Raw genomic sequence first — 18,937 nt, 5'->3', positions numbered from 1 at the left:
CAGTAATTTGGAATGCAGTGATATTAGTTGCATTTTACTGTCCACTCACATCATACAACAAGACTAGCAGTTTACTCATATATCTTTCAATAAAACATATTATTGTTAACTTAGCAACAACTTTATCAACTTTATACAAAAACTTACCAAGAATCATTTACTAGCAAAGTTTACATGCTATTATGTTATTTTAGATAGATTTTTTATTTAGACAATTCATTAGCTAAACTTTCTATTTTATTTACTCTCTATATCTTAGAGATCTCTATGCTATGGAAATGTCTAAAAAAATTCAAATTGTTTCTTCAAGGAACTAGTTTCCTCGATACCACTGGATATAAAGAGTAGCCAAGCACGCACTGGTTTCAAGCAGCAGAACTTGGCTAAAGAGGCCTGTGAGTTAAAGCCGTGCCGAGTAAATATCTCTAATACAACAGATAATTATAACTTACATAAATAAAGAAAAATACGATTAGCATAGTGACTATCTATTGAGGTCAAATAAGATGAGCTGAAATGTTGGTTCATTAAGAATTCCATAATTAAATTAAAAAAATGTTTGAAATTACTAAAAAAGGTATGCTACATACCTCAGCATTCCATTTCTAGGAATACACGATTAATAAGGGCAGAAACCCAATTTTCGTACCAAGGCCAAGAGGCTAATCACAAAGAACATGTCCAGAACAAAAATCAATTTCTTCGCATCCCAACATATAACTACCCATATTTAGCTTTTCTGTTTAAGCCTGTAAAACAGCAATTCTAAATCGAAAACCTTCTTTGTTATGGCCTAATATTACTGATCCTGAATGTAACTCTGCTCTTTTTACTGATCCAAGAAAATCCAAAATAGATTTTAGACAGCAAAAAATGAAAAATACAAGCTTATTGAACTGCCACTCCTTGCATTGCTTCGGGCACCTGTTCAGGAGCAGCATTCACCTTCTGAATGTTTCTAATAATATTTGTAATATTGTCCTGTCAGATCAAGCGGATAAGTGAGTCATACATACAACCCAAAAAGAGTAAATTATACATGCGAAAGAAAAATGCCTTAAAACAAACTCTTAATATTATTCTAACCAGTTTCCTCCATCACCCTTTCGAATCAAAAACAAGTTATAAAATATTAAGAGTAAAGCATTATAATTTTTTACTATTACAACTGAGTTATGCAAATTCATCAGATAATTGATACAAAAGTTACCACCTTCCAAAGTGACAGTCTTGAGTGCAGTTCATTCCATTGTGCAGGTCCAAATACTCGCTCAGTGGATCGGCTGCCAGTCAGCACCAGATATCAAATAAAAAAGAACCAACAAAATCAGACTATCATGTACCTGACCAATGTATCATATATACCTGACCAATGCATCATATATACCTGACAACTGCTACTTGGCGCATTTGATCCATCTTACAATCTACCAGCTTTGCACTTGTTGCCCGAACTATCCAAAACTCTACCTCATCATCTGTCACCTGTTTAAGTTAAAACAGAAATTGAAAGCGGGTGTCAACCTGTAATAAAACCCCAAGTCAATTTACACAACTCTAGAAACATCGCCAGATGGATTAAAAGTTTAAAACCGGTATTACCCGTAATGTGTCCCTCACAGAACTGTAAGAAATTTCCCCAGAACCTTTTGAAGCAAGATCCGCAAAAGACATCAATCGCATTTTAGTTATGCAATCATCTCGAACAATACCTATATTTGAAGACAAATGTGTAAGTTGTATCGTATCCAACTAACCACAAAGCAACTACAAGGAATGCTATACACGTTACTGTCATAGGATGGAGAAGCATACCATAGCTTTTCAACAAAGCAGAATTCGTAGCTTCGAACTCCAAATAGGCATCTAAGCGTTGGGTAAGGAAAATTTGCAGCAAGCGGTAAACCAAAGCATATTTTCCATCTTTCTCAAGTTGTGCCACAGCAGCCATATCTAGTAAGTCACACTGAATCAGGCACACTTCATTTGGTTACTTGTGTCTCCAAATATCCACAACTTGGCAATACAAAAAATAATAGTAATGTACACAACATGTGGAATCCCACAGGTACTAAGATCCGAAAATGATTCCAAAAGGTCCATATAGGTTTAACACCTCAGTGTTTACATATGTTATGTTTTTATTGAGATGGTAGACCCTATTATTATAAACTAATTCACTGCATTGTGCTTCACTTCTCCCAAAGTTTAGGATAAAATGCTTAAGTCCATCATTTCACGTGTAGCTAATACCCTCCAATTTATAATCGAGTGGTGTATGTCTAAACAGAAGATAGAGGCGAAAATAATAAATGGAAAACTAAAGATTCTAGCACAGCCCTTTCGAACCAATATACCTCTAATATTCAATCAAGCATTTAAAAACCACGAAGTTTGTATATGCAGTTCATGATAAAATGAGAATTAAAATAAAGCAAATAGAACCTGGAACATATCAGGTGCTTTAACGAATTCTATTATGGCCCTCACTGCTTCTTCCTTTGCTTCACTCATGGAGTAAGCATCCTCACCATCAAACGTTGCTAAGTACTTTATAAGGAAGGAGTAAGAATCTTTTGCTGAACTGCACTACATATTATGAAAATTGTTATTACATATAAACTTGCAAATGAAATTTAAAACAAAAACTAAAGCTTGAAATCTACAAATAGCAGGGAAAAGTAAGAATCTTTTGCTGAACTGCACTACATATTATGAAAATTGTTATTATATTTATACTCGCAAATGAAATTTAAAACAAAAACTAAAGCTTAAAATCTATAAATAGCAAGGAAAAATTACCCTTTATTGTCCTTCAGAATGTTAGAAATTGTTAAAAAAAGCTCTCGCTGATCACTTTTTGCTATATTCCACTCTTTCAAGAAAATATCCATCTTTTTGAACGAAGGAATAATGAGGTCTGCAATTCTCCCATTGGCCGCCAGTTTAAGTGCTCTTTTGTAAACCAGGAATTTGCTATATCGATTGTCAAGCATGTTGTACAGATTGAATAATCTAAGAGATCAACAAAAAGCAAGCTATGATTAAATTCTCAACAAATTACTACATCGCAGAATACTTCCTTCAAACACAAGTTGAAGCCTTTACATTCTCAAGCGCAAGGCAGGTTTGTCATTGGGTTGTTGAGTGACTTTTGTTGCTATCTGTTCTGCCATAGCCAGTGCTTCATCTGGGGTTTGCGCTTTAGTTACAAGGTTGCATATGACTGTAAAAATACAGTCCAGATCTGCATGAACACAAAACAAATTTATCATTTAATTAATTGCACAACATCTATTGCTATTTCAGCCATTACTTTCCTGCCTAAAACTTTTACCAACTTTAAACCCTGTTTGTAATAGATAGTTCCAAGCATCCCAGTGATTACAACATCAGCTAGCGGATGAAATTAAGAGCACACAAATGAAGTCTCTTAGAAATCCTGTCAAGGTTAATTGACATTAATGCAGATAAGGTAAAATTGAGTAAATGGTTATGAAGGTTTATCATTTTCCTTTGCACAAAGCAACTGGTCGTGAGCTTAAAGGGGACTTTTCTTGTTGCCATTTACGAAAGTCTGGACTTTATTCACCCTTAATATTGAGGCCATTGATTTCCTGCCCGTTCATTTATGCTGTCCATGCATATCTGGTGGAAAAAGTAGGAAAGAAGGAAAGCTTGCTCTGAAGGTTTCCATAATATCAACCCCTTCTTCAAAAGTACAAATTAGTAGATTATGAAAAAAAAAAGCTTTGCGATGACTATTAAGTATTTAACACTTAAAGTGCAGATAACACACTAATGGCCTTTCTACTTGGTACAACCCATGCAAAAAGAATATATGTATGTTGTCGAAAGATAACACCCAAGTTCAAAGTTCTCAAGCAGTTGCATTTTTATCTTGATCAAAGCTCTTCTCTGTGTGATGTCCCCTCTGCAGGGAGAATGAAATATTAATTTTAACTTGTGTTTTGGAAATCCTTAAAGTGAACCAAAGCAAGGAAGACTTAAAATGAATTTTGATGGTGCTGCAAAAGGAAATCCTCGTTTGGCTGGGGCTGGGAGTATGATAAGAGACAGCAAAGGAAGATGCATCTGGGCTCTCTTACGCAAGATTGGATATGTAACAAATAATGAGGCTGAAATGGAGGCATTGGCGCTTGGTCTAAGGTTGTGGAAAAAGAAGAATTACATAATATAGATATAGAAGGTGCTTCTTTGCTTTGCATACAAGCAGTAATCAAGAGAGATACTCCAAATTGGAAATTAAAAGGATGGGTGCAAATCATTTGGGCGTTATTAGATTTTGTGGGAGACTTCACTATCTCACATGTGTATAGAGAAACCAATGGGGCAGCTCATTTACTTGCCAATAGTGGGGTCAAAAAGATTTGGATGTTGTGGTGAGTCTGATCCAGGATGATGGGCGGGGCTGGAAAAGGTGCTTAATAAAGAAATAACAAAAATTTAGTAAGGACGAAAGAAGGTTTAGAGAAGGACAGATATTATTAGCTGACACCATGCTCCCAAGATGGATTATATAGGATAAGGACGGTCAGCACAGTGAAAAGTTTAAATGATAAGTAATGCTATTTGGTCTGCTGCTCATAAGTCATTTCACTCTGAATGGTCAGGTTTTGGGAAGGAGATCTTTTCTTTTTCCACATTCCTATCCTCGTTGCAATTATACAGATAACAAGAAGCCGAGAAAAATCAAAGCATTTATTGGGATATGCAAGCTATCTAAGTTGGATAGCAGAAAAAGGGATTCATTTGGATCCGGAGGACGTTATTGCTGCAACAAAAAGATCACATGACGGCAGATTTCTGCGAAGGTTAGGATATGTTTTAATGCTGAATGAGTTTAAATTGCCAAAGGCAGAGCTTGAAAGACAAATGTGATGGAGCATTTCAGAGTCAAGTGCAACTGTGAGGATGAAACGAGCGATCAGTAGGTCAATCGGTTGTTTTACGTTCAGGAAAGACAAGGCAAAAGAGGTGATCCTGAATTGTGGCAGGTCGTGACTTTTCCCGTCAAAAGTGCCGATTTTTGCAGAAATCAGTCAACAATTATGACCCTTTACTTGCTGCATGCTCAGGTTTAAAATTGAAATTAAAATGTGAATTTTTTTTAGGTTTTCCCGACTTTTAGGGTACCAAGGCAATTGCCTTTTCTTTGTCCAAAGCTTATGCACCTTGGTTGGCCTTAATAAAAGGTTATAGACTTGGATCTTAGTCAGCCTCTAACAATGAAGTGATAATATAATTTATTTCATCTAGTCAGCCCTTAATTTAATTGTTATCCTTTAATCATTGGCTACAATCTGAGTTTTTGAAGACTGCAATTTTATCCTTACAAAGGTTGCGATCTCATATACAGGCAGGGATATGACAAGATCATTCTAGGGGTAGATGATGTTCAATTAAATGCTTTTATATGATATTGTCTTGTGAACATTTCAAGTTGCTCATTATAAGTTTGTTTCCACTCTCTTTGTATTGTGCAAATATGCCTGATGTTTTAACCAAGTGTAGGTACAAGTTCCCCAAATGATGATTAATTCGAGGACAATTAATTAAAGTGAACATGTGTATTTGACTACCTTGTGAACTATCAATTAAAATGTATTTAGTGATACATTATGCATGCGCATATATTTTGGTTCAATTTTGTCCCCGTTCTCCTATTTTCTATTGTATTCAGTATTCTCAATTCTGTGGACATAGCACATTACTTCCACAAGGAGAACGTTAGCAACATACTGCAATATCTATCGTAAGATGCACCAAGACTAGTGCTTAGCAATAGAAAGGTAGCACAAGGTTAGCACGCCATGCATGAGACCAAAATGTATTTAGGTATTCATGGCCTATGCAAATGTACTTAAAGTTAATTGTCGATATGTGCATGGTTTCTAGTAATATGCATGAATAACTAAGACAGCACTAAGGTACAAGAACCTATATATACCCCATGACAATAATGTTTTGATACACAATTCAAATTCAAATGACTATGGGGGTGCTCATGCTTTGCTCATTCTCAATCTGTGCACGAGTAAGTTCTAGTATTTGTGTGCGAGTCATACCAAAGTGTGAAGGGTTCAATGTGCATGGCTAAGACTGTGAGAGATGTCAATATGCATTCTCTTAAAGTGTTTAGCCTTAGATCATGTGCGCATAAGGATTAGTATTTATCTGCACAATGTCATTTGCTGTTCACTACAATGAGCAAAGACTCATTGCAACTCCAGTGAGACTGTGAGAGATGTCAGTATGCATGAAGTCATAAAGTGTTTAGCCTTAGTTGTACACACATAGGGAAGAATGGCTGATAGATATTTCATAGATCCATGTCTAAATGCATATCTCGATGATATTTTAATTTTAAATGAAAATGAGAAGAACATCTCATCCTTATCAAACTCCTCTTGCAAGTCTTGAAAGAACAACAACTTTTGCTAAGTTTGGAAAAGAATTATTGTTATTAAGACATGAGTGTAGTGGGAGAGTTGAGAGTAGATCCTGCAAAGAAGGCTATCACAAATCGGCTTACACCAAAGAGTTCCACAGATGTATTAGGAGTTTTATAGGTGTTGTCCAATACACATTGAAATTTGTTCCAGCCTTCTATTTTTTAAACTTGGCTCTACACAAAGTTGTAACCATGGAAAAGGAGTGTTAATTGGGGGAGAGAACATACTGAAGCATTTGAATTGTTGAACTATAAGATTAGTCATGCTACTATGCTTGCTCTTCTAACTTGCAAAAATTGTTCAAGGTAGAAACAAATGCAAGTGAATATGCTATGTGTGCCATCTTGCTTCATTATCATTTATAAATAAGCTCATTTGTTATCATTTATAAGTTTTTACTTCAGATGTTAAAGGATATCTCATATACGATAGGAAATTATATACACTAGTTCAAGCTATAATAAAATGGAGGCATCATTGCATACTAACCAGTAACCACCAACCTCTATGATATTCAATACTTTGAGGTAAAAGGTTAGCCCACTTGTTATCATTTATAAATTTTTACTTACAGATGTTAAAGGATATCTAATATGCAATAGGGAAGTATATGCACTAGCTCAAGCTATAATGAAATGGAGGCATTATTGCATACTAATTAGCAACCTCTACAATAATTGCAAGCTGAAAGCAAGTTGCAACTAGCAAAATATTATGGATGCATGTGATTTTTAAAACAATTTCATTTGGTGATCAAACATGAGAAAAAAAGCACTAGTATGGTGGTGGATTGGTTATCTAGGCCACCAATCCCGAAAACAAATTCTGCCATGGCTATCGTAACCCAATTAAAGCATTTCATAAAAGAGACTTATGAGGAATATGCCCAAGATGTGGAATTTGGATGAGGTTCATGGACTAGCAAACTCAAGGAGTTGCCAAAGTCAACAGGAGCTCTAGAAGGGGCTGCTCTTTAGGTCAGGGAAACCAAAGTTGCATAAATCTTTTTAAAAACCCCATTTATTACAATTAACTATAGCTCAGCCTTGATGCCGACTTTTTGCTGAAAAAATTCCAGTCATTTGCAATTAAATTATTAATCAATCAAACTAACTTTTGACCATTTTTTGGTAAATTAATATATCTTTGGGTCTTACAATAATGCTTAACTCAACTTCATTCTGTCACAACAATAATGCTTAGAGATTAAGTTTACGGCAGCCAAGTTACAGCTTTACTAGGAGTTTCTACAAGATTAAATGCTAAGGAGATGCCACAGCTATTGTAAGTCATACAATTTTTTTTTATCAACAAATGAGGAGCTTTTATAATGTTTTCATGCTACGCAGACTGACCAGAATTTTTTTTTATCTTTGGTGCATTTAAGGCCATCATTTAGATCCCTGCACACAAAAGGTGCTATAGAAACGCCCATGAATTTACTGTAGAAATTTAGCTCTCAGTTTTTCTTAGAACAAAGAATTCCTTCTGGAATATCTTTAATTTCCTATAGGTGTAACATTTCCCGGCTCCTTGTCTTCGGACATGTAGTGTCACGGTTAAAACACTTCGTTGGTGAAGCGGCCACCAAGGTTCAAATCCCTGCTGGGCCACTGTGCTCGCAAGGCCTTGTGCCTTCGCTGGGTCGTTGTGCTCGCGGATTTGAACAAGTGAAGTGTGGGGATGAGGTCCCCCGTTTGTGGCCTCACTGTTTAATAGCTCCAGGTCAAAAGCATTCACGTGGAGCCGAAGGGCGTGTCGTGCCAGCGTCACCGGTCACGTTAAAAAGTTTACCAGGCATAGTTTTAAAAAAAAAAAAAACAACATTTCCCGGCTCCTTTATACCCCTAGAAATCATTTGAAAAGCATGTTGGGTAATATGACAATTTATGTCATTTAGAACATTACTTATTCGTACCTTCTCAACTAGACGGGTGGGTGTCTCAATGGCACCATTAAAGTAATCTCACCTAGTATGATGACATTGAAGTTAGAAATACTATTCTCCAATAGGAACTTACTTTACCCAACCAAATGCATGCCCCATGCACTCTGACATTAATTATAATGGAAAAGAGTAACTCTGCCAAAAACAAGCTCATCAGAGATTCACAAACTATACGTAAAAGAATGCCTAGACCCAAAGGAGTTCTAGATTCCACAAAAAGAAGCAAAAGAATATGAAAGAACAGATTAAGCTTTAAATCTTTTGCTTTTATGGTTATTCTTCGAGCATCGACAATCCATGCTCCAATGTTAACAGCATTTACTTTACCTTCCTCTACACTAGTATTAAGTTATTAACCATATCTAACAAGCCTTAGGAACACATTCATTTTTTAACCACCTGTTAATTCTTTAACCACCTTCATTGTTTTTATCAAAATTGAAGCAGTAAATGCCATCTACAGTTATAAGATTTGGAAAACAAAATTTGTTACACGAACAAAATAATAGAAAAAGATTATTCCACAATTCTAAAAGCCTAACCCCTGTACTCTTTCCCCCATTAAAAAAAATAATATGCAAAAATTAGAATTGTATTAAAAATTTGGGCAATGACCCAAGAAATCAAATAACTGCTAACTGCTGAGTATATCATCTTCCTACCAGGCAATAGTTGTGCAGACATATATCCCTAACATGCAGTAGTTTCTTACACAAAGCACATGGTAATTATGTATTTCAAGCTAAGAGGTTCTGTTACATGGAAATTTGTGAAATGTCACAAAAATTTGGATTAAAGTGTTTGATTCACAAACCTTTTTCTGAGGAGCTGGAAAATATCAGGTCAGCTGAAGTGAGCAAAAGTGATGCCAAATCCGACCATCTGCCTTCCACCATGAAGGTTTGGGCCTCATCACAACAACGCATCACCTGAGGTTCTGAGACCTGCTCAAACAAGTTTCAAAAGGAACAGGCAGTAAAGGGATCAATATCCCCAATAACGTGCAAATATCTGTACAAATAATAGATCTGCATTGCCTGATCTAAAACAAAACTACAGTTGGTTGGCAACTGTTGTTTACTAAACACCATCCAAATTAGTATTTTCACATATAATGCAAAATAAATAACTCCTAGCTATAGATCATTGAAAAATGAAAGTGATGTCCTAACCAACAAAACTAAAAGGATAGTTGCTGAGAATATAAGGAATCTGACTATTTCTCATGGAGAACATTTCCACGGGCCTTGAGCAAAGAAAAAAATATGAAACAGAAATAATACTCATAAATCTAGCACAATTAAGTATTAACAAATCTTTCTGCTTTGCAAACAAGAAATATGACTATTGATTACATCATACACCAAACACGCAGCAATGTAAAGAACTAGTTTTCTTGCATATTGCAATAAAAACCTTCAGTACATACTCCATCTGGTCTCTCTGTTAATAGTACTTTAGCCTTGGGTGGGGGAGGCGAGGGATGGGAGGAGGGGGTGGCGAGGGCTCATTAAAAATAATCATAGTACTGGTCTCATGTCAGCTTTGAGGCAACAAATTAGAACTCCCTTTCACTGCTTAAACACTTTAAGAAATGTTAAAGATATCAGTCATTAGAGTAAATTGTTATGGTGTAATGGTAATGGGCAAACTCAAAAACATGTGACCTGTGTTCAATTCAAATCCCTTCCATCACAGCAAAGCAATGAATAGCTCCTATAAAAAAATGGTGAGATCGTGATATAAAAGTTATAGGTACGTTCAAATAACAAAAAACTATTAGCCAGTTGACACCAAAAAATCCAAAGATCCCCAATGTGACAATATTCCATATCATAAATGTTAGAAAAAAAACAAGTCAGCCCCAAAATTGTAACAAGGAGCCTAGGAATAAATACTAATCACAGATGGCCAAAAGCATGCTGGAATGCAAAATGGGAGGTCCTCAATGGATATTGGGTAACAGCCTCAAGCACAACTCAAGTAAGAATATGTAAGTACATAGTTGCGCATTCAAGCATATAAATTAGAGGTCCTAGGTTCGAGTACCATTAGTTTCAAGCCAAGTATACATGGCATCAGAGCTAGACATGACAACTTGTGGCTAAATGTTGTCATAAATCTTTAAATTTTACACTTAGGTCAAATTCAAATACACCCTATTGAATGTGGGACATGATCAAATTATAACTATTTTCCTTACGCCACAATCTTGCTCGTGACACTATGATGTCCCCTTCTAGTTGACATCTGTCAGCTGAGTAGATTAGCCTATCACTGACCCTCGTAGGCTGATGAGGTTGGTTAGAGGGTCCTTCGGAGTTTGATTCTTCATCTTCAGAGTAAGCACTCGAGGACTGGCTTTCGTTTGGGGTCTCCAGGACTCCGTTTGAGATACTTTCTATTTTTAGCAGTCCTACTATTTATAGCCAATGGGTTGGGCAGAGGCAAAGTATGGTTTGGCAATCTCCAGTTCTGACGGCAGGCAATTCTGATGGATACTTAGAGAGAGATTAATATTTAATTACTTTAATTAAATATTAAATCGCGAACTTCAATGTTTTAATGTTTTAAAAAGTCACTTTAAGTTATAACTTAAGTGAGGGTCTATTTCTCATCAGATGGGGCCAATTTTTATATTAAAATGAAAGTGATTTATTTTTTATACTTCAATAGTCAAAAATAAATAATAAAAGTTAAGGATTTCATTTAATGCCAAAATCGTACCTTTCTTGAAAATCGCACCAAACCCTAAGAGGAGAAGATAAAAAAAGATTTTAGGTCTTCTTTTGATTATGGTAAGTTTTGATATTTTTGATTGGAGCTCTGAGAGGAGTTTTGGCCAAGGGTTTCAACAGAAGATTCTTCAGCAGTGATCGGAGGTATCGGTACAGGAAAACATGGGATTCTTGTACAACAGCATCAGAGGCTGTAAAATATCAGTTGATCTTGCTTATTCAGTTGGTTTCATTCAGGGACCAAGTTTGTGCTAATTAGTCAGAGAGGCACCGTTAATCTTCAGTGTTTTGTTGCAGCAGCAAGAGGGAAAACAGAGATACACAAAGGGGATATTATTTGGTGGTTGTACGGCTGCTTGGGAGTTGCGCCAATCACCTGAAGGAGACTGCGATCTGCATGTTGGAGTACTGCAAAAATAAATTAAAAATAAGCAGAAGGTGCGCCTAGCCTGGAGTCTTCCATTAAGCTATCATGCAAGCTGTTCGGGCCAGTCTGGAATAAGTTACAGCATGCTGTCATAATGGACTGTGTATGACCAGCAAGAAGAAAATAAGGGTTTCCAGAATTTCTTGGTATTTATCAGTTTCCTCTCTAATATTGTTTGTTTATGTATTGAGGGTAAATAAAGGTTGAATAAATGTAATAAGGGTTTGATCAGTTTACTATCGAATTATAATTGATTTCTAGCAATTCCCTATAGTTGCTTTTTGAGCTTGTAATAGTCAAAGTTATACTTGTTGTTCAAAAATTTGCAAAGAACAAACTTAAAACGCAACAGGTTCAACTAAACTTCAGTTGTCAGAGTTGAGGGCCTTTTGAGGTTCTTACAGTGGTATCAGAGCTAAATCCTACCATCCTAAAGGTTTAGCAGTTACATGCAGTCATAGGAAACGGGTTCATACAGGTATTACACACGCAGCAGAACCCTCCTTAAAGGAGAACAGAGTCTTAACAGGCAATTAGACACTATGGGTGAAAGGCATACAGGCAGCCCACCCAGAGGCCACAGAACTGAGGATGAGGAGACGAGAATTTTTTAGAACGATGGCTACGAGGCAGCAGCAGGTTGCTCAGGGTTTACAGGCACTCACCACCATGATAGAGCGTACGAATCCTCCAAACCGAAACAATCAGGAACCAGAGGACAATAGGAGTGTAGCCAATATTCCTAGACCTCATAGGGCAGCTACACGCACAGTTGACAGGCCTTCAAGGCCTAATTTCTTGGCAGAAGAACCCGAAAATGTTGCTAGAGCTGAGACAAAGCCTGTCTTTGTTGATAATGTTATGACGGTACATGATGAGTGGAGTCTTCTTCCACCTGATGTTAGGCAGAATTTGAATTTTGATCAATTCATGAGGCAAAAACGGGAGGTAGAGAGAAACAGGCAAGAGAGGAGGCCTCGTTTCCAACATAGAGATCTTGAGTTTGCCACAAGCAAGCTCACTCTACCTTATTATAATGGCAGCGGTGCAATTACAGCTAGGTCCCGGATCCATAAACCGGATACATACTTCACACTGAGACCCATGATTGAAAGGGATGCAATTAAGTTTGCAACCTTACACTTGGACGGTACTGCACATGAGTGGTGGCATAATGGACTCATCACTCTCCAACATGATGAGATTACCACCTACCAGGAGTTCGCTGATTTGTTAGTAGAGAGGTTTGATAAGAAAGATCCTGAGTCTTACTTCTGGGGGTTAGCACAGCTGAAACAAACAGGGAACTTGGAGGCATATGTTTCAGAGTTTTTGAAGCTGTCATGCATGGTAAATAACATGTCAAATCAGCGGTTAGTAGTTTTGTTTATAGACGGACTCATGGAGCCTTTGAGAGGTTGGGTAAAGGCATTTGATCCCCCAACACTTCTACTTGCCATTAAAAAGGCACGGAGTATGGATGTGACAGCCACTCAGAATAAATTTGGGTCAAAAGGATCAACATCTTTCAAAGATAATAGGAATTTCAGCAAAGGGAAAGAAAAATCAGACTTTAGAAATGATTACAAACCAAAACCAGCAGCCCCTCTCTTAGATCGTGAGACACTTAACGATTTTAGGCAGAAGAAACTGTTTTTATTGCAAAGGTCCATATGATGCCAACCATGACTGTCCTTTGAGGTCTAAGGGCAGGGCAAACAGAGTAATGTGGGCATATTATGAAGATTCAGAATCTGATCATGAAGGTCAGCCTGCTGGTTATGATGATTTAGAGGCTGAAAATGACACACAAGGTCCTCCGAGACTTGACAAGATGGATGCAAAAGGTGATAAACACCTTAAGGAGGCACTTCTCACGAGTATTTAGCAGGAAGGGTCATTTAGAATGAGAGGAGTACTTGCTGGTCAGAAAGTTATTACTCTGCTGGATACCGGAGCCACACATAACTTTATTGATGCCAGGTTAGTGGAGAAGAGAGGAATCCAAATAGAGGAGTTTGAAGGTATCCGTGTGAAGGTGGCAGATGGTTACACTTTAAAGTGTAATAAGATGATTACACAACTCCCATTACGTGTAAACAATTATGAGTTCAAGACTGATTTCTATGTGGTTCAGATGGGAGATACAGATTTGGTCCTTGGTATGAAGTGGTTGCATGAACTAGGGAAGTTTACACTTGACTTGCAGGAGATGGAGATGTCTTTCACCATTGATGAAAAGACATGTGTTGAAAGCGATTAAGGACAGCAACTTCAGAATGATTACACTCAGGCGGATGGAGAGGCTTGTACGCCATGATCAGACTGAGTGGGCAGCACAGTGTATGATCATGCCCATACAGCAGGATGCTCAGAAAGTTGAATATCACCATGACATTCAAATACTGAGAACCAAACATAACAAGGTTTTCAGTGACATACCATCTGGAAGGCCACCAGATAGGGGTTTTGAGCACATCATTGAGCTAGAGGAGGGTGCGAAGCTAGTAATGATTACTCCATATAGACATCTGAAGCGTCTGAAAGATGAAATAGAGAAAACCATACAGGAGCTTTTGTCCATGGGACATATTCGGCCTAGTAAGTCCCCCTTTGCTTCTTCAATTGTTTTGGTGAAGAAGAAGGATGGCACATTGCAGATGTGTATTGATTACAGGGTCCTTAATAAGCGGACGATCAAAAACAGATATCTCATTCCGCGTATTGATGAGCTTATAGATGAATTACATGGGACCTGTTATTTTTCAAAGATTGATTTGAGATCAGGCTATCACCAGATTAGTGTCCGTGAGCAGGATATTGAGAAGACTGATTTTCGTTGTCATTATGGACATTTTGAGTTTGTGGTTATGCCATTTGGGCTAACCAATACTCCTGCTACTTTCCAGTCCACAATGAACAAAGTCTTCAGACATCGGTTGAGGAAATCAGTATTGGTGTTCTTTGATGATATATTGGTTTATAGTTGTACTTGGGAGGATCACCTCAGTCACTTAGATACAGTTTTGAGCATTCTGAGTAGGGAGTCCTTGTATGCCAAGGAATCCAAATGTGACCTTGGAATGACTGAGTTATTGAACTTGGGCCATATTATCAGTGCAAAGGGAGTGCGGATGGATTCCGAGAAGATCTGTGCTATTGTAGATTGGCCTACTCCAGTGAACCTTACTCAGTTGCGTGGGTTCTTGGATCTATGTGGTTTCTACCGTCATTTTGTTAACGGTTATTCACGCCATGCGGCACCTTTGGCAGACTTGATGAAAAAGGGTGCCTTCTTATGGACTCCTGAGGCCCAAGAGTGTTTTGATAGGTTCAAGGAGCTCATGACTTCATGTCCAATACTTGCTACACCTGACTTCTCTAAGTCATTTGAGTTACAGTGTGATGCCTCTAGTGAGGGCATTGGTGCGGTGCTTATGCAGGACAAGCACCCTATTGCATATGAGAGCAGGGAGCTCCGTGGACCTGAGAGGAGTTACAGCATTTCTGATAAGGAAATGTTGGCTATAATGCATGCACTGGCTAAGTTTAGACAGTACTTAGTGGGCAGCAAGTTTTGCATTAAGACTGACCACAATAGTTTGAGACATTTCCTTGGGTAGCGTGACTTAAATGACAGGCAAAAAAAGTGGGTCAGCAAACTTTAGGCTTATAACTTTGATATTTCCTATATCAAAGGCACACAGAATGTAGTTGCAGATGCCTTATCACGTTGTCCCCACCTGAGTTCTATGGTCCAGATAGCAGAGGCAGCATATTATATTGGCAGAATATGCCAAACATAGTTGGGCTACAGGTTTGATAGAGGGATCAGTAGTGGACAGCAGGTATACAGTTGTAAAAGACTTGATCATTTACAAGGGCAGAGTGTACTTGATCCCAGGATCAGAGTTGAGGAGTAGGGTACTGCGGTTCTTTCATGATGAATCGATGGCAGGACATCCCGAGTTTTTCAAAACCTACAGACAGGTTCGTGAGCGCTTCACTTGGAAAGGGCTCAAGGCGAATGTTCTACAGTACGTTAGAGAGTGCCCTGTTTGTCAGCAGAATAAATAGGAACATACATACCTTGCTGGTTTACTTCAGCCACTTCCAATCCCTGACAGGAAGTGGGAATGTTTGTCTATGGATTTCATCACAGGGTTGCCGAGAGCACAGGGACGTGATTGCATATTTGTGGTTGTGGATCGTTTGACGAAGTATGCCCACTTCTATCTGATCGCCACCACTTATTTAGGTAGCAGAGTTATTCTTCAGAGAGGTATTCAGATTACATGGCTTGCCTCGGACTATTGTCAATGATAGGGACACTCGGTTTTTGAGCCACTTTTGGCAGGAGCTCTTCAAACTCTATGGGACCAAGCTTACACCGAGCACCAATTACCACCCTCAGACTAATGGTCAGACTGAGACAGTTAACAAATGGGTGGAGGGATACCTCAAGAACTATATTTCAGGGCAGCAAAAGGCATGGGTGAAGTGGATTTACCTCTGTGAGTATTGTTACAATACCACGCACCACATGTCTATTCAGATGACACCATTTACAGCACTGTACGGGTATGAGCCTCCTAGTTTCATTGACTTATTGCTGAGTGACAATAGAGTGCCTAGTGCGGGAGACATTATACAGGAGAGCAAGGACATTGTGAAGACTCTTAAGGAAAATATAGCCAAGGCACAGAATCAGCAAAAGCAATATGCTGATTAGAAGAGGACAGAGAGGTCATTTGAGGTAGGAGACATGGTGTATTTGATGTTGCAGCCTTATCGTCAGTCTACTCTCAGGAGGAGTGGAGCAGAGAAGCTCAAGCCACGATATTATGACCCTTTCAAAGTGACCAGGCGTATAGGTGAGGTGGCTTATGAGTTGGATTTACTGGCAGATAGCAGAGTACACAATGTGTTTCACGTGTCACGTCTCAAAAAGGCATTGGGACACCGTATTGAACCTTCCATGGTTTTACCACCCCTGGATGATGAGGGGAAGTTGATACTCGTACCTGAGGCTATCATTGAGTTCAGGGAGAGGAATTTCAGGAGACGTACTATCGCAGAGTACTTGGTGAAATGGAAGGATTTGCCAGTAGAGGATGCTACTTGGGAGAGCAAGGAGATTTTACAGCATCTAGAGTTGAGATTGCTTGAAAACAAGCAATTTCAGGAGGGGCGGACTATGATGTCCCCTTCTAGTTGACATCTGTCAACTGAGTAGATTAGCCTATCACTGACCCTCGTAGGCTGATGAGGTTGGTTAGAAAGTCCTTCGGAGTTTCATCTTCAGAGTAAGCACTTCAGGACTGGCTTTCGTTTGGGGTCTCCAAGACTCCGTTTGAAATACTTTCTATTTTTAGTATTCCTGCTATTTATAGCCAGTGGGTTGGGCAGGGGCAGAGTATGGTTTGGCAGTCTCCAGTTCTGACGGCAGGCAATTCTAATGGATAGTTAGAGAGATATTAATATTTAATTACTTTAATTAAATATTAAATCGTGAACTTCAATGTTTTAATGTTTTAAAAAGTCACTTTAAGTTATAACTTAAGTGAGGGTCTATTTCTCATCAGATGGGGCCAATTTTTATATTAAATTGAAAGTGATTTATTTTTGATACTTCAATAGTCAAAAATAAATAATAAAAGTTAAAGATTTCATTTAATGCCAAAATCGTACCTTTCTTGAAAATCGCGCCAAACCCTAAGAGGAGAAGATAAAAGAAGATTTTAGGTCTTCTTTTGATTATGCTAAGTTTTGATATTTTTGAATGAAGCTCTGAGAGGAGTTTTGGCCAAGGGTTTCAGCAGAAGATTCTTCTGCAGTGATCGGAGGTATCGGTGTAGAAAAACGTGGGATTCTTGTACAACAGCATTAGAGGCTGTGAAATATCAGTTGATCTTGCTTATTTAGTTGGTTTCATTCAAGGATCAGGTTTGTGCTAATTAGTCAGAGAGGCACCGTTAATCTTCAGTGTTTTGTTGCAGCAGCAAGAGGGAAAACAAAGATACACAAAGGGGATATTATTTGGTGGCTGTGCGGCTGCTTGGGAGTTGCGCCAATCCCCTGAAGGAGACTGCGATCTGCATGTTGGAGAACTGCAAAAATATATTAAAAAATAAACAGAAGGTGCACCTAGCCTGGAGTCTTCCATTAAGCTATCATGCAAGCTGTTCGAGCCAGTCTGGAATAAGTTACAGCATGCTGTCATAATGGACTGTGTAGGACCAGGAAGAAGAAAATAAGGGTTTCCAGAATTTCTTGGTATTTATCAGTTTCCTCTCTAATATTGTTTGTTTATGTATTGAGGGTAAATAAAGGTTGAATAAATGTAATAAAAATTTGATCAGTTTACTATCTAATTATAATTGATTTCTAGCAATTCTCTATAATTGCTTTTTGAACTTGTAATAGTCAAAGTTATACTTGTTGTTCTAAAATTTGCAAAGAACAAACTTAAAACGCAACAGGTTCAACTAAACTTCAGTTATCAGAGTTGAGGGCCTTTTGAAGTTCTTACAAACACCTTGATAGTGTTATGGACCAACTTACTAGTCAAATTACTCTGCTCTTACATGTAGACTGTTACAATTAAACCGTCCGTGACCCCTTGGCTGAAATTAGCATTAATCCCTTGATCTAAACTTCTCTTAATGAAAAAGAACTAGGCACACAATAACGAGCTTTAAAACATGGAAAGACCTTAACAAATTCATCTACTAAGTTTTCGGTTCAAAGATTAAGTGCTTACTTCAGGACCTGCATCAGCCCACGCCATTTCTGCAGTGAAACGAGCCACAGCAAGAGTGGCGTCTTCCTCCGAAGTCTCCACTACAGCCGTCATTTTACACAGCACTCAACCTGGATAATATTAGGGTTTAGCTACCAAGATCTTATATCGCGGCAGGTTGTATAAACAAGAACATTTTTTCTTTAAAAAACAAATTCTGATTTGCAATACTTACAGTTTAGGAGGGGGAACTACCGGAGAAATTTATCCAATAGTAACTCCACGGGTTTACTTCCGATGCGCGCCGGTGATAAGCAATCCAGCAGGAGCAACGACCCTTCTTTATATCAACGAAGAAAAATGCCTCCCCGCGACTATAGTTTCTCCGCACCCACGCTTACTAAAAGAAAGAAACAATACCATATCGATCAATTCCACCCATTTACATAGGGGCTAATATATTCTTATTGCTCAACTTAGAATCAACTCTGATGTGAATGAATAAATGAGTTTATTGACATCTACGAGATTCAATGATCTAAGGGACCCACAGGTTCAACTTATCCATTTTTTTTCATAATAGATTTTCTCTTGTGAGTCTTGATT

The 18,937-nt window shown here is 38.1% G+C and overlaps 1 protein-coding gene across 1 annotated transcript; it reads right to left on the bottom strand.

Annotated features, from left to right (window-relative positions):
* Positions 1–507: 507 nt before the first annotated feature.
* LOC131063500 (uncharacterized) lies at positions 508–18,763 on the bottom strand. The gene is made up of 11 exons (XM_057997341.2): positions 18,567–18,763; positions 18,353–18,462; positions 9,239–9,368; positions 3,109–3,247; positions 2,803–3,015; positions 2,446–2,584; positions 1,816–1,966; positions 1,603–1,712; positions 1,388–1,485; positions 1,214–1,283; positions 508–981 (listed from the first exon to the last, which is right to left on the bottom strand). The coding sequence occupies exons 2-11, from the start codon at positions 18,443–18,445 to the stop codon at positions 889–891; spliced, it is 1,236 nt and encodes a 411-aa protein (XP_057853324.2). The 5' UTR covers positions 18,446–18,462; positions 18,567–18,763; the 3' UTR covers positions 508–888.
* Positions 18,764–18,937: the final 174 nt, after the last annotated feature.

The sequence above is a fragment of the Cryptomeria japonica genome, chromosome 6 (genome assembly GCF_030272615.1).
Source record: "Cryptomeria japonica chromosome 6, Sugi_1.0, whole genome shotgun sequence".
Lineage (NCBI taxonomy): Eukaryota > Viridiplantae > Streptophyta > Pinopsida > Cupressales > Cupressaceae > Cryptomeria > Cryptomeria japonica.
The sequence above is the reverse complement of the archived record's forward strand: the minus strand, read 5'-3'. Positions and strand labels throughout refer to the sequence as shown.